We start from the raw sequence: 14,853 nt of genomic DNA on the forward strand, positions 1-14,853 counted from the left end.
GCACATGTTAGGATGTCTATTTTCAAGATACATACATCAGTTAAAGGTTTCAGGTTCTATGAGTACATGGTAATCTTGAAAGAATTCCTTACCTGGAGACGGAAGAGGTCTAGATGACCCTCCAGCTGGTCTTCTGGTTTGACTGTAACCAGGTGCTTTGGCTCCATATCTATGGTCCTGTTCTGAGATGGGTGATGGCACACTTGACTTAACCCCCATGGGCGAGATGCTCATCTTTTCTGGAGTCTCCATTTCTGGTAAAGAGAAAAAGTGTTGCCTCGTGGTTAAGGCACATACCACATAATCCCAGACAATGATGACAGATGTCATAGACTGGAGATCCTGTGAACCTCTCTAAGTTCGGTAATTGTTTGCTCACCACTGTTGTCACTGGGACTGTGTATGGTGGTGTGATTGTCTTCCTTGGCCCACCTTGGATTTTTTTCCTGCCCAGGGAGAGGAGTGCACACCTCCATCACCTTGCAGGTGTACTTGCAGCGCCTGCGTGGGTCCACCGTGCTCCAGTACAAACGAGAGCATCTGACAATTAAGACAGAGGTTTGTGAGGAGAGAGATCAACAGACAGACAGAATGATTAACCGCGTGAACAATAGCGTCCCTATTCTGGTGTGAACATTCGGCAAAAACAGAAGATCTACAAGCTCAACACGCGTAGGCTAGCAATAATTGTACATCGGCTATTTTTTTGCAAAGATATTTCGTTTAGAGGGGAGAAAGGAGGAGGCTTCGTTTATTGGAGGGAATCCAATAAACGAAGTATTTAAGTGGTTAATGATTATAAGGACTCTTGGTTCTAAAGTGGTTAAAAATAGTGCAAAATATTTATTTAGGATTTTTTGGTCACTATTTTTGGGCTATTTGTCACTTACTGGTAACCGACAGGATACAGCATCCTTCCATGTGACGACAGCTCTGACAAGACACCGAGCTTAAGGATCTGCAGAGAACCTGAATAGAACACAAAGAAACATGTAGTGTTGTCAGGGCAAATACAGAGGGACTGATTGATACCAGTGGTAGAACATAAGCCCCGTCAAATGAACTTGATGAACTCCGGGGTCAAACCACACATATTCAAACCAGAGGGCGCCCCTGTAGTAAACGCCTTACCAATGGTCATGTTTATAGACTCTGGCTCCAGGCCTGTAAGGAACTTCTTCCTCAGTGTGATCCCCTCGAAGTCCACATAGACACGCCGAGGAACTTCAAACCCATCCGCAGACACCATCTGGCAGTGGGAATTTAATTGGTGTAAATCATTAGGCAGTAAGCTACACAGCAAATGTGTGAAGGGTGGAGTCAGGAACTGACAGTACAGATGTTATTGCGTCAAGAGGGTGCTCTCTCTAGAAAAAACAGGCAGTGCAAATGCTATTTCAAGCTTGTGGTTAAAGGGATATTTCACTTTCAAACATGTTAATGGTAATTTTCTACTTAGGCTTTTGTGTGCACCCCAGACAGTTCTTAAGTTGCTTGATTCAGAATTTAGATATTTGTTTCATTTTAGATATTTTATTCATTTTATCAGACACGCCTCCTTTCTATATAAACCTATTGCAACTTCAAACATTTGAACAATGTTAGGTTCATTGAAAATACACATAATTGGTTCTGGAGACTGATATGGCCGCGTTTCCCAAAGAGATTCGTAGAGATGCTGCGTTGAGCATCTGCGCAGGTTCTACGACGGGTCTTACGTGTGTCCACACAGTCTGCGCAGTACCATAGCAGCCACGTAGATTTCAGGTCATGCGCAGCCTACGCAGCTTGCGTAAGAGCCTGGGACCCGGCGAAACCTACGCTCTACCCTCATTAGTAGCAGCTGGTTGTGCCCAACGTGCTATGGGTTCCCACGTCCACGGCGTTACGTGTCTGCTAAAACTACATTTGGGAGACAGAATGGCGTATCCTACTCTCCTCCTACTTCTGCGAGAGGCGTAGCCCTGCAGTGCTGTCCTACGAAGCAGTTTGTTACTAGCGCCCTGGGGCGGTAGTAACACCCATCGTAGCGAAATAGATCTATGAAAAGACCGACCGACCGACCGACCGACCACACACACACACACATTTAATTTATATATGTATATGTATATGTACCGTATGTATATATATATATATACACATATATATATATACACATATATATATATATATATATATGAACCCGAAATTGTACTGTACTCTCACGAATGATCCCTGATCTGATCATCTGATAAAAAATATTAAGCAAGCCAAGTTAACTAAAGGACGTAAGACCCCAGTTCCCCTCACAAAGTGACAGCTGACGTCTGCAAGATATAAATGTATATGTGGAAAAAACATAAAACTACCAAAAGTAACAGCGTTCAGTATGGGTCCGCCACTAGCCTAGCGGTCTAGGCGCATATCACACAATTTGGGAATCCAGCATGATAGCTGACCCGGGTTCGACTCCTAGTACCGACGACCTTTACTGTGTCTCTCTCCCCTTTTCCTGTCAGTCTATTGTCCTGTCCAAATAAAGGCAAAAAAGCCCCTAAATATATATTTTTAAAAAAGGACGCAGAATGTCCCATTTCCCAAGTTTAACACATCCACCGCCAAGAACGTAGTCCTACGGTCCGTTAAATCCAACTGTTAAGCGCCGAAACCGTAGTCCTACGGTCCGGGTGTTTTTTCCTTTTTTCCGATTTTTTTTTTTCAATTTTCAATTTTCTAGGGGGACCATTTTCAGTGTAACACCACCCGAAGTCGACCGGAAGTGCGATCCCGTTTTTTGTTTCCCGTCGGCCTCCATTCTAAGTCGTACACAAAAAGCCCTGTAAAACCTATGTAGTTTTTCATCCTCGCATTTCCCATGTTAACATAAACGGTCAGAACTCAAACATGGCGGCTCCGTTTGACACGCGGTCTCGACGAGTAGACACCAGGACATGTGCTCGTTGTTTACAAACAGTGGATCGTGCAATCTAAAGGATTTTAACGGGGCCTATGGCGACCTGAAAAAAACAAAAAACAACAATAAAACCTTGGCACTGGTGAGTACATTATGAGATTAGCCCTTGGCGGTGGATGTGTTAATATGTATAAATATATTTTTAAAATAGCAGATTGCAAGCTCACAACGCCTCTTAAGCTTGTAGATGTAATTTAATGCATAAATATATTCAAACGTTGTATTTAGAGTGGACTGCTTCAGGACATCTGACAGTTGACTCTGTCACCTTTTATAAGATGATCTAATTTGCTAGAAGTTATAAACACCGGATTCATGCATATGTAGTGAGGCAGTGAGCTGGGATTGAACCCGAAGATCCCACTCTCCAGCACGACACGTTACCAGTCATGCCAATAAGCCTGAGCTCGATAGCCAGGTCTTTTGCACCCCATTTCTCGCTAATTTGAGTGTGGGGGCTACACAGAGAATCAGCGCAGCAGTTCCTCCTATAACAGGCTGCGATGATGATTAAAGTCCCCAGTTCCTCTCACAAAGTGACAGCTCTTGCGCTCGCCATGTTTATGAACGGTTAAAAAATCTTTTGAAAATAGCAGATCTACAAGCTCACAACGCCTCACAAGCTTGTAGATCTGCTATTTTCAAAAGATTTTAATACATATTAAATTTGGGAAATGGGACATTCTGCATATCTTTACTTTTGGTATTTTAAGTATATTTAATTTACTTGCATAATGGGGACACTTTAGTGTTTTATTTACCTTGCAGATGTCACCTCACCGCTGTAATTTAATTCATAAATATATTATTCAAAAGTTGTATTTGGAGTGGACTGCTTCAGGACATCTGACAGTTGGCTCTGGTATTTTTATGATCCATTTCACTTTCGCAAAGGGTGTTTAAACTGCTGTGTAGCGTAGGACAGCACTACGTAGTTCATGTAGGCTTTACGTAGGCTGCGTCCAGGAGGTCTTCACGTGCATGCTGTCTCGCGAATGTAGTTTTAGCACACACGTAACGAGAACCTACGACGATGGTATCTCCTGAAGCCAGTTTAGATGGCACGTTGGGCACACACAGCTGCTACTAATGAAGATAGTGCGTGGCGGGGTTGCTACTGCGCAGGTGCGTGGAGGCTCTTACGCAGCTTCTAGGCTGCGCATGAGCTAAAATTCGTTTGGGAAACCTGGCCATTGTCCTTCTAATGCGTGAGGAGGCCGTGTTTTTACTTTTTTCATTGCACACAAAAGCCTGAGTAGACAATAAAATGACCTCAAACATAAGTGAAATATCCTTTAAACTATCGAGCGAGAGCGCGCGAGAAAACAAAAAGAGTATCCAAGGCATACCTTTGGACTAACAAGGTCCCTGTGTTTGTCGCAATACACCTTCCTGTCCAACTGGAAAACACAATTCTCTGCACGAGCACACATGAAGTGGTAGTTACTTTGGCAGGTGGACAGACAGCATCCCACAGTGGCCCCCGACTGGCGGCAGGAGTCACACCGCTAGAGAGGAGGAAGCAGTGACGATGGAAATTATGAGTAACACAACACAAGATACAATGTGAGTAAATATTTTAAGTGGTTTGATCGATGTAAAAGCCAACTTTATCCTTCAAAAGCAATTTTTTTGTGTTCATTTAGGGTTTTACAGCTCGTCTCTCTCCAAAGTTGGTTGGATGTGGAGCGGGAATACTTTCACACCATACTTAAAAATCTCATATTTTTTCAGCTGCAGTTTATTGCATCCTCACCAGGAGGCGCCCCCTTGAGATAGCACTGTGCACTTGCAAAAGAGCACCATTATCCTCATACACCTCAGCAGACCAGAAGAGGCAATTCACATGGGCCCAGTCGTTCTGACCCAAGTACAGCAGCCTGCCTTCATCCTGTGGAAAATGACGTAAACACATTTAAGTGAAACAACTTTCCAGTAGAGTGGTACGGTTAAATAGGAGTTAAAAAGAAAGGCAGTGACTCACATTTGGGGCGTTATCTCCACATCGTTGGCACAGAGTACACTGCCTCTTGTCACCAAAGTCTTTCTTTACACCTGTTGGAGGAGTAAACGATACATTTTAATATTGATAGACTAAATGTAACATCAAATGATATTATTCACTTTATTTACATGGATGGCCCTATAACTGACAAGCATGTTCTCCTGAGATTATTCTGAATCATCATTAGCTAGATTATTCTAATAGTTGAATGAAAATATGAACAGTCAAAAAAACAATTTTTTTTCTCTTTTCCTATTTCAATGCTCTCATGCTCATTTGTGTGTGTGAGAGAAAGAGGGTTCTGCTTACTAGTGCTAATTTTTTGTTTGTGTGCGTCAGAGATTTTAATAATTAACACATTGGGTGCCAAAACCGTATATATACTTTTTTTTTTATATACTATTTTTTTAATTTTTTTTTTTTTTTTCCTTCACAGCAACAGGAAATATCACTCCTACAAGATTTAGACTCCAATCCACCTCCTGGTTAACTTATGACTTCAAAAACCTGTATCTCGGCTCCTGTGCACTTTTTTTTTTTACAATGTTAATTTAACTATTTTCAACTGGCTGCAACTATGGAATGGATTTCCGAATGTTTTAAATTTTTTCCCCCCGATTGTACGAGACCTGTATGTGTGTAATGAGGGGATCACCGTGAGGACGGTGATCACTGAAAATATTTTGTGACTACTTGAAAAAGGTTCAAAATGTTTAAAAAGTCCTGGCACTCAAAGTATAATATTTTAATAAACCTCTGGCACCCAATGTGTTAAGTCATTTATTAAAGTATTCTTACAGATGTCAAGGTGCAATCTGTGCCCAAAACACTGTGACAGTGTTAAGGCCATTGTCTGTGGAGAGGTACTCACTGTTCCCATAAGTTTGATACATTCATTGTAACCTCAATTTTGTGCTCATAAATTAAAAAATTAAAAAAAAGAAGAAAAGGTTACCCATCTACAATATTAAAAGACAAAAACTAAACCGATTTATATTGAAAATCTGTATGGGGTTATTTTAAGGCAGGTAGAAATATAGGGATTCCCGTTTATATAATGCGTTTTCAGCTTATTTTGCATGCTGTATAGCCCTTGGTTTGTTTACTGTTGAGCGAGAAAACAATGTTGCACATTAAGCAAATTATCTGGGGATGCCCCCAAAATTATTTGGGGACCCAAAATCATTGGGGTCCCAGAGTCGGGACCTGGGGGTCCCGACCCACAGTTTGAGAACCACGGGCCTATGAGTTTGTGCTGTCAGGCGTCCAATATCTCACACACACAGCCACATGGCCATAAAAAACGTTAGTAAAATTAATTGAGGAAGGGGGCCTTATATTATTATTATAAATGGTAAATGGTGCATTTATATAGCGCTTTAACCAAAGTGCTTTACATAGATTGTGTATTACATTCACCCATTCACACACACACACACACACATTCATACACCGATGGCAGGGGAAACCATGCAAGGCACCAACCTGCTCATCGGGAGCAATTAGGGGTTCAGCGTCTTGCTCAAGGATGCTTCGACACTAACTCTGGGGGAGCCCGGGATCGAACTGGCAACCGGCCGCTCTACCAGCCACTCCACCCCTGAGCCACTGCCGCCCCATTACTATTATCATCATCATCATCATCATCATCATCATCATCATCATCATCAATCAATGACAGTTGGCTCACACAGAAACTTCCGTACCATTGCGAGGACTGGCACTTCCATCCTGAGGGGTTCTCTCCTGCCACCGTGCATAACTGTGCTCCTTGGAGGGGGGAAGAACTGCCTCAGGGAGCATGCCACTGAAATAGATACAAAAAGAAACAAACAAACAGGGAGAAGATTTTTGAGATTGTCCTGTTCCATGTTTCTCTCTTTCATGCCTGCTTAACTTCCATTAAACAACACTTAGTTAGCACTAGAGCTAAATAGAGTAAAATGACTTTCGAATATTCCTTTTGAAACGCGCGTGGGTTCGATCCATTCGAACCCATTGAATTTCGAATGTATACTATTTAATTCAAACACAGCAGAAGTCTATTTATTTCTCTATATGAGCCGGCCGCGGTTGGTGCTGAGAAATGTGCTCTCTTGTGAGATCAAATGAATGATTCATACTTTCTATAGCCTATTTTTTTTAAACAATCTTTACCTCGACATGATACGGGAAATCATAATCAAACCAATGTATTCGTTTTTGGTTTAAATCAAATTAAGGTAGGCTACAAGAGAAATGTGACACGGAGGGAGTTTTACCGTGAGGGACAAGAATCCATGCATAGTTTTTACATTGCGTTTTCGATGGTCGAGTCTCGTTGTAAACCGTCTGCCTTCACTACCAAATGAATCGCCCGTTTCAGCTTGACCCGTTATCATTTTGAATCAGTTAAAGTGCCATCGTGTGATTAAAGTCCCAGTGGCTGGGACGCAAAAGTCAAAAGCCTACCGACTCCGAGGCTACTGTGTGTGTCTGCGGTCGGTGTGAAGTCTCCGTGTTACAGGCAGACAGCGAAGCAGCTGATTTATTTTTTGTTGTATGACGGTGTGCCGTGGCAAACCCAGCTAATCTACAAGCTTGTAGATCGGCTCACGTTTGCACACGGCACCATCATACGATTAAGTAAAGCCTTGAGGGGAGACTTCTCCCTGTTCTCCCTTCTGCCTCTGACTGACGGCTCTGTTTAAAGTTACATGCTCCCAGAGCCTCACAAGAACTATTTTTAATGTTCGAAGGAATAATCAAATATGGAATATTCGTTGACAGCCTTAGTTAGCACCCAGTTTTAGCTTGGGCACGTCAAGGAAAAATGCATTGGAGAATGTTGCTTTTTCACCACAGGATTAATTAGCCTTAAATTCCCCATGGTGGAATAACACTTGATCCATTTTATTATCATAAATAGATAGATATATACTTTATTGATCCCCGAGGGGAAATTCAGATATCCCATAGCTCATACAGGCAAGGTTAGTTAAAAACATATCACAAAAGGGGGGGGGGGCACAGGTTAAAACTGAGAGAAGACAAATATAAAAGATATATTATGAAAAAAGCATAAAAAAGCATTTAAAAGGTGTCACTGGGAATAAAAATCATCCATTGTCATCCTTTGTCCTTGAGAAGTGAGAAGCTGCTGCACTAAGGCACTATGCATGTTTTGTTCTGGGAAATTCTGCAAGTTGCCAATGTGTCTCTAATGTCACCAAGACAAATTTCTACAGCTTTTGTTATACTTAACGAATTATATGATTCTGATCAATGCCATGGCTGTTCTGCTGAATTAAGCAGTTGAAACCTAGCAGCGCGAGCTTGCAGATCGGTTATTTTAGGCCAATTACGCAATTTAGTGTAGCCTGTGGGAAACCTGTCAAATAAGTATAGGGCCCATGGGAACACGTCAACTAATTATAGGGTTCAAGTGGTTAAATTATTAGAAAAAAACTTACCATGGGAAATCTTTGGAGACTGGCTCCCAAGTTTTCATATTGCGTCTATGGCACCAACTGAAAACCTGCTCCATCAACTGTAATAAATACAACATTTTCAAGTTATGGATTGCATAACCTTCAACAGGTTAGATGAACTGGCCATCCGAAGAGCAGCAGAGAGAACATCGTCAACTGCTCTGTACTGCATTTCAATGAGACAGGTAGATAGACCTTTATCAATTCAGTCATCATTGTAGCACCGCAGTAAGGATGAAACAAACAACATACAGGTAATGATTAGTGATGGGTCGTTCATGATCGATTCGTTCAAAAGAACTAGTTCATTGCCGTGAACATTAACAAACTCGTTCACTTCCTGAAACTGTTACGTTCCCGCTTTCGTTCATGCCCCCCGTCCCCTACCCCCATACACAGGACGGGAGGGGCGGGCTGTTCCCGCGACAGACAGACAGCGGTGCGGTTGAGTTGTTTTTCACTAGACAATAGCGCTAATGAACGAATCATTTGAACGGATCATTGCCGTGAACATGAACAAAATCATTCGTTCACTGAAATGAAAGTTTTTCCCCACCACTAGTAGTGATGGAGAAAAAGGCAAGCGCAGAGAAGTAGTAACACTAGCAACAAAAAGGTTTACAAAATAATATAAAAGACAGTATAAAGATGACTTAACATCAACAGCCATACACAACATCAAGCCTGCAGACATCGTCTGTGGTCTACACATCTGCCTCCATTACAACACCCACGCATTGTACCACAAATTATAAGATACTGGCTTCATTCAACTATTGCCTACAGAAAACTGTTGTGTTTGTATGTCAATACAAAACCAGAGACATTGTTACGTTACACTTCCGAGCCTTTCAGATTTTCCACCAGAGTATGAACACATTTTGCAATACGTTATTTTGGGCCATTTCCACATACCTCCCAGGTGCATATTGTATACTGGTGTGGGATATAAACAACAATTTCCCTCATCACATACAGAAAGTTAATGATTGCGATTTGAATTACAATGCAAGAAAAATATATATATATAATTGCACACATATACTACCAATACACCAGTGAATAGGAAACGCAGGTAAACGGTAAACCGTGAGAGAACAGCCACGCTAGAGGGGAAATTGGTGGCAGAGAAAAAAGGTCTAGAACGTTAACTCTTTGCCTGCCATGGACACGCTAACGCGTCAAATTCTCCACCAAAGGCGCAGCCTGCCATGGACCCGTTAACGCGCCATTATGGATCAAAATTTTCTGTGACCAGTTGAAAAGGTTATAAAACACGAAAAACTCTGGCAGTGGGTGAGTTTATTAATGTATATACTCTGGCAGTGAAAGAGTTAAAAGGATTCAACTTACCTTGAGGTAGTGTTCCATCGCCTGATTGTTCAACCTTTGATCTTCTTCAGGATGACAATCCTCTTCTTTAAGCCACTTTCCGATCACCGTGACAACATCTTCGTGGAATGCTTTCTGAGTGGGGAAGAGGACAAAACAAGACATTCAGTCAAGAAAATATTGCAGGGTTCAAGTAACTTTTTCAATTTCTAAAAATAAAAGAGGATACTTACAAGTGAATTGTAACAGCCTCCCTTTAGCTTCTCTCTCATTGCGTGTAGATCACAGACAGGCTTCTGTTGGTCCCCGATAGAATCTGTGCAGCTGGCTGCCTTACACTGCAACAAGATTATTATGTTCACATATTGTATGTTAATATTAACACAGTCTATATGTTTTTAAGATGTTTTTTTAAGTTGCTTGATTCAATATTTAGATATTTCATCAGATCCGACACATACCCCTTCCATTTAAGCCCATTCAACTGTCCATTTCAACCATGTTACTCATTTAAAATACACATCTAAAGTTCTGGTGAATGATATTGTCCTTCTAAATGCGCGAGTTGTTTTTTTAATTACTTTCATTATGTGTTGGAACAGATAGCTTAATGTTCCCGTGCTACAGTGTCAAACTTTCATGCCATCAAGAAAATACAGGCAAGTTATCAGAATCATTCAACAATTCCAATACTGCAATGATAATCTCACCTGGCAATTTTAATAATCACCAGTATCTACTAAATGGACTCTTACTTCTTTACAGAGGATGATATGCTCTGCGGTGTTTGAGCTAAGGAGCTCTGTCAGCACCGTCTCCAGCCCGGCCTTCAGCCTACCCTGTAGCTCCTCCCTCCAGTGGCTGGGAGCAGCTTGTGATTGACTGCAGGGTGAACACGTGAACACCAAGCCGTTTGGCTGGCTGGACAGCATCTCACACAGCTCATCTGGAAAAACACACACACGCACACACATGTAATTAACCCAACTGTTTTGTTCCCCAAATGAGATGCTGATCACTGACAAAATCAAGGTATCTGTCATCATTGCTAAAAGACTTATGTACCGAAGAGAATTATCACTTGGAATGAAGGCCTTCATGTAGAGATGAATACATTTCTGGTTAGAAGATTATTACAATGTGTAAAATGCTTTGAGAGCCACTCACCTGCGAGTCCTTCACATTTGGAATGCACCCAGTGGTTACACTTGGAACACTGCATCATGAGATGGTCCCGGCTGTTGTCTTCATAACACTTCTGGCATACAGTGCAGAAATTCCCTGTGGTAAAATCATGGGTGACGTTGAGTAAAAATGCCAGTCATATGCATCTCTGCCACATTCACAGCACAAGGTTTCAGTGGTATTTTGCAGAGGACTCACCCGCACTCATGTCCTTGAGGTACCTTTATTCAATTAGGCACAGGCAGCTTATATGAACAAGTTTCAGCGCCCAACCTCATTCAGACGCTGTAGAGGGCTGTGTGCGGAAATACGTTCATTTTCATATGCCCATGCGTCATTAAATAAAAGGTACCTGAAGGAGATTTGTGTGAGCGCTGGCGTTTCCTCTGCTTGGAAAGAACTTTCTGAACTGTGCACCAAGTAAAGACATGAGTGGAAGAACTAAAAATAAGTTTTCTTCTTTGCCACCATCAGCTGTCCTACCTACCTTTTTTGTGCAAAGTAGTACAGGCAGGACAGAGGTCCTGAGGTTCGTGGTTCCAGGCCTTCCCAGGTGTCACACCACAGCTCTTACACCGGACACATGTCATGCACACCTACACATTAAGAGGCATCAGAGTGTGACAGTTAAAGCTTGAAACGAGGGAGAAAAGACATTACCTGAACATGGGCCATCAGAATTATTATTCTTTTAATGTGCCACTTCAAAGCACTATCATCTGCACCTACAGTGCATGCAACAGACCTTGTTTGGGCAGTTACCATGTACAATTTCTAAACACGATGCCAATTTGGTCAGTGAAACACACAGCATGCAAGACAGTGTTATCAATGTATATCTTAATTTCCTGACACTTACCCAAGGCAAAGTACTGTTCATGGGCTTAGGGTACGTTGGTCCTAAACACGAAGGATGGTAGCAATTTTGGCATCTCCTGCACTGTAAAACAGGCTACAACAGAAGAGACACATTAAATAGATTAGGGATTTTTACATTTCACATGTATTGTCAAGAAACAGCTGGTTCCCTAGTTTACCCATGCTGAATACTGAACTCTAAGACAATATTATCATGTCAACAATGATCTAATTCAAGAACTCAAACAAAACCACGCTTTTAAACTCCTAGAGTTGAACATGTTCAACTCTCAGCGCCCACAAAAAAACACCAGACGTGAACGCACAGCGCAGAACAAAACTTGCACATGCACTGTAACTAAATGGACCCTTACAGACTCATTTGGTTACATTTGTACAGTCATATGTAAATATCACTGTACAAATGCCTGGAGAGGTGGAGCTGCATGTTACCTTAAAGCAGTGTATATCAACCCTGGCAAACGTCCCAATTTTGGGCCGGGGCTACTGCTGAGGTGTGCCGCGCCGTTTGAAGAAGGTTTGAAAAAATGTAATTTTGAAAAAAAAAAAAAAAAAGAAAAAAAAAATTTTTTTAAACAATAATAATAATCAGGCATGCAAACAGCCCCGAGGTGAAAAGGGTGACAACATGCTGTTTTTTTCGGGTCAGGTGTCACAATATTGCCCTATTTGGATTAAAAACGGCTAGTGGAAGCTGAAAAGCTACAAGTTTGCATGTCTGAATAATGCAAAAACAGAAATATTTGTTTGCATTTGCTTTTTTTCTATATATATATATATACCGTATATCTAGGTGTGCCCTGGGATTTTTTGGCTATGCCAGGTGTGCCTTGGCACAAAAAAGGTTGATAGACACTGCCTTAAAGGGACACTTCACCCAAAAAAAAAACTTTGTTTCAATGGATTAGTCACCCCATGGAGACTTGAATTCATGGATATTTTTTTAGTTTTTTGTCTCATTCCTAAGACAATAATTTGATGACCGGCAGCGGTTCCGGTAGGAGACACAACGGACTCGTTGTGTCTCCTACCGGAACCGCTGCCTACCGGTCCACTGGTCATCAAATTAATTCAATGAATTCAAGTCTCCATGGGGTGACTAATCCATTGAAACAAAGTTGTTTTTGGGTGAAGTGTCCCTTTAAATAAATGTTCTACTGGGAGCTACAGACCAGTGTGTGGACTGGCTTTCTTCAACATTGTACGAATTTTTGTTCAGCACCTGTGTGATTTTTTTTGTGCATGCTTCCCTCTTGGGACTTTATTTCTAAGGTGGAGCTGCATACCTTGGTGCTCTTGCTTTTACGGCCACAGACATGGCAGAACTTGCAGCGCCGGCAGCACCAGTTCTCCTTGTTCTCCTCTACGGGGCGCTCTTCTGGCAGCAGGCAGAAGCTATGGAAGGACTCACAGCAGACCTGGCAGTATATCATCTAAAGGTAGGCAAAACAGGAGCATGAGGAAGATAAATTCACTCATAAAAATAGTTACAATATCGCATTGCTGTATGGAAATCGAAAGTTTTCAGATACATATGCGTGGAAAACTAAAACGGAAAACTATATTATAAGAAACAAATTTCTCCATATTTGTTGCAATTGACTCTGAGCCATTAAAAGGATTATGAATCGCCATAGATAAAACACGCTTTTTAAATAATGTTTTACCTCATGATGTCCTTTGCTAGCACATAGCAGACAGACTGGTTGGGGTGTAGTAGGGACTGAGGTGAGGATGCTGAGACCACCCATCAGCCAGACATTCTGCACAGCACAGTCTTCCTGTGAGTTAGAGGACACACATATACTGCATGTACCTGTACACTGTATATAAAATGCAGGATAAACTGTTCATGTTTTGTTTTTTTTAGATGGACCATCATCTTTCAGTGTTGAAGAATTCCTGCTGAATCATGTAATAGACTACATAATTTAGAATACATCAAACAAAACCTGAATAGGGAGATATTCTATCTTATAATGTCACACCATAAGTTAATTATATGACTAAATTCTCACAAAGGGGTAATGATTGAATGTCATCTACATGTAATTAATGGTAGATGTACGTGTAACTACCGGCCTTACAGTAAACAACATTTCAATGTTGCAGACACATTTACAAATTCTGAATAAAGTCATGAGAGTATTGCTAGAGCTGTGGAGAGCTCCAGTCACTTTGATCATTGTGTACAGTGGTCATAAAACTCAGTCTGAGCCGTCTTAAGTCTTTATCTCATCTTGACTTTCCGATAAAATCAAACATTATCTTAAAGACAACCACTATATTCTTTGTTGATCGGAGTCTCCTATGGGTCTGTACTTGGTCCTTTCCCCCATTTTACACCAAATCTCTTCAGCTATTTTCACAGAATGTTTGCCTATTGTCAACAAAATTTGTTCATGTGGTTTTTAGTCTTGGCACATGCTCATGTGAAGTTCAATGACATGATCATTATAAACAAACAATAGGTGCACTCTCTCTCCAGCAACAAAACATTAAGTCTTGATTCTCAGCTGTGGTTTCTGTTGCTGCTCCATTTTTCAAATCTTAGTGTTCCTTACTGTGATGCATGTCATCCATCTTTTCAGATTTCGCTCTCCTGATGGATTTGAGCTTTCTGAGATTGGGTCTCACAATCTCCACACAGTAAAATCCTCAGTGTTAATTTAACTGAGAGTGTGGTTTACAACCGGTAAGGGTTTATTCCGTTGAATTTGTACACTGGGTAATTTGCTTCAATTCTACTTTGACACTTTAGGTGAGCAGTTATAAACCAAGTATAAAGCCAGATTTTGTGTACAAATATGGCATCAATGTGATTTCATTTGTACACATCAGATAACCTAATCAGAATCAGCTTTATTGTCACATCACAGGTTTACAGGTGTAAAGAAGTGGGTGAAATTAAAAAAAAATGTGCGTGCGGCATCATTTTGTAGTTTCGGTTAGAAGAGTGAGGGTAGAGGTAGAGTAAGACAGGACAGAAACAGTTCAAAGAATTATGAAGGTTTGTGTACCAAAGT

At 41.2% G+C, this 14,853-nt stretch overlaps 1 protein-coding gene across 6 annotated transcripts in view; it reads right to left on the minus strand.

Annotated features, from left to right (window-relative positions):
* kmt2ba (lysine (K)-specific methyltransferase 2Ba) overlaps positions 1-14,853 on the minus strand; it is a 43,632-nt gene that overhangs the window by 12,249 nt on the left and 16,530 nt on the right. For all 6 annotated transcript variants that reach the window (XM_080441988.1, XM_080441989.1, XM_080441991.1 and 3 more), the window contains exons 11-27: positions 13,495-13,608; positions 13,114-13,260; positions 11,808-11,900; positions 11,436-11,544; positions 10,931-11,044; positions 10,519-10,709; positions 9,997-10,101; positions 9,785-9,898; positions 8,414-8,490; positions 6,668-6,768; positions 4,941-5,011; positions 4,713-4,847; positions 4,306-4,464; positions 1,132-1,249; positions 891-969; positions 380-540; positions 93-254 (exon numbers count right to left, since the gene is read on the minus strand). In XM_080441988.1, the coding sequence (XP_080298114.1) occupies positions 93-254; positions 380-540; positions 891-969; positions 1,132-1,249; positions 4,306-4,464; positions 4,713-4,847; positions 4,941-5,011; positions 6,668-6,768; positions 8,414-8,490; positions 9,785-9,898; positions 9,997-10,101; positions 10,519-10,709; positions 10,931-11,044; positions 11,436-11,544; positions 11,808-11,900; positions 13,114-13,260; positions 13,495-13,608 (2,050 nt within the window). The remainder of the gene's footprint in view (positions 1-92; positions 255-379; positions 541-890; positions 970-1,131; positions 1,250-4,305; positions 4,465-4,712; positions 4,848-4,940; positions 5,012-6,667; positions 6,769-8,413; positions 8,491-9,784; positions 9,899-9,996; positions 10,102-10,518; positions 10,710-10,930; positions 11,045-11,435; positions 11,545-11,807; positions 11,901-13,113; positions 13,261-13,494; positions 13,609-14,853) is intronic.

The sequence above is a fragment of the Gymnoscopelus braueri genome (assembly GCF_963280865.1).
Source record: "Gymnoscopelus braueri genome assembly, chromosome: 11".
Classification (NCBI taxonomy): domain Eukaryota; kingdom Metazoa; phylum Chordata; class Actinopteri; order Myctophiformes; family Myctophidae; genus Gymnoscopelus; species Gymnoscopelus braueri.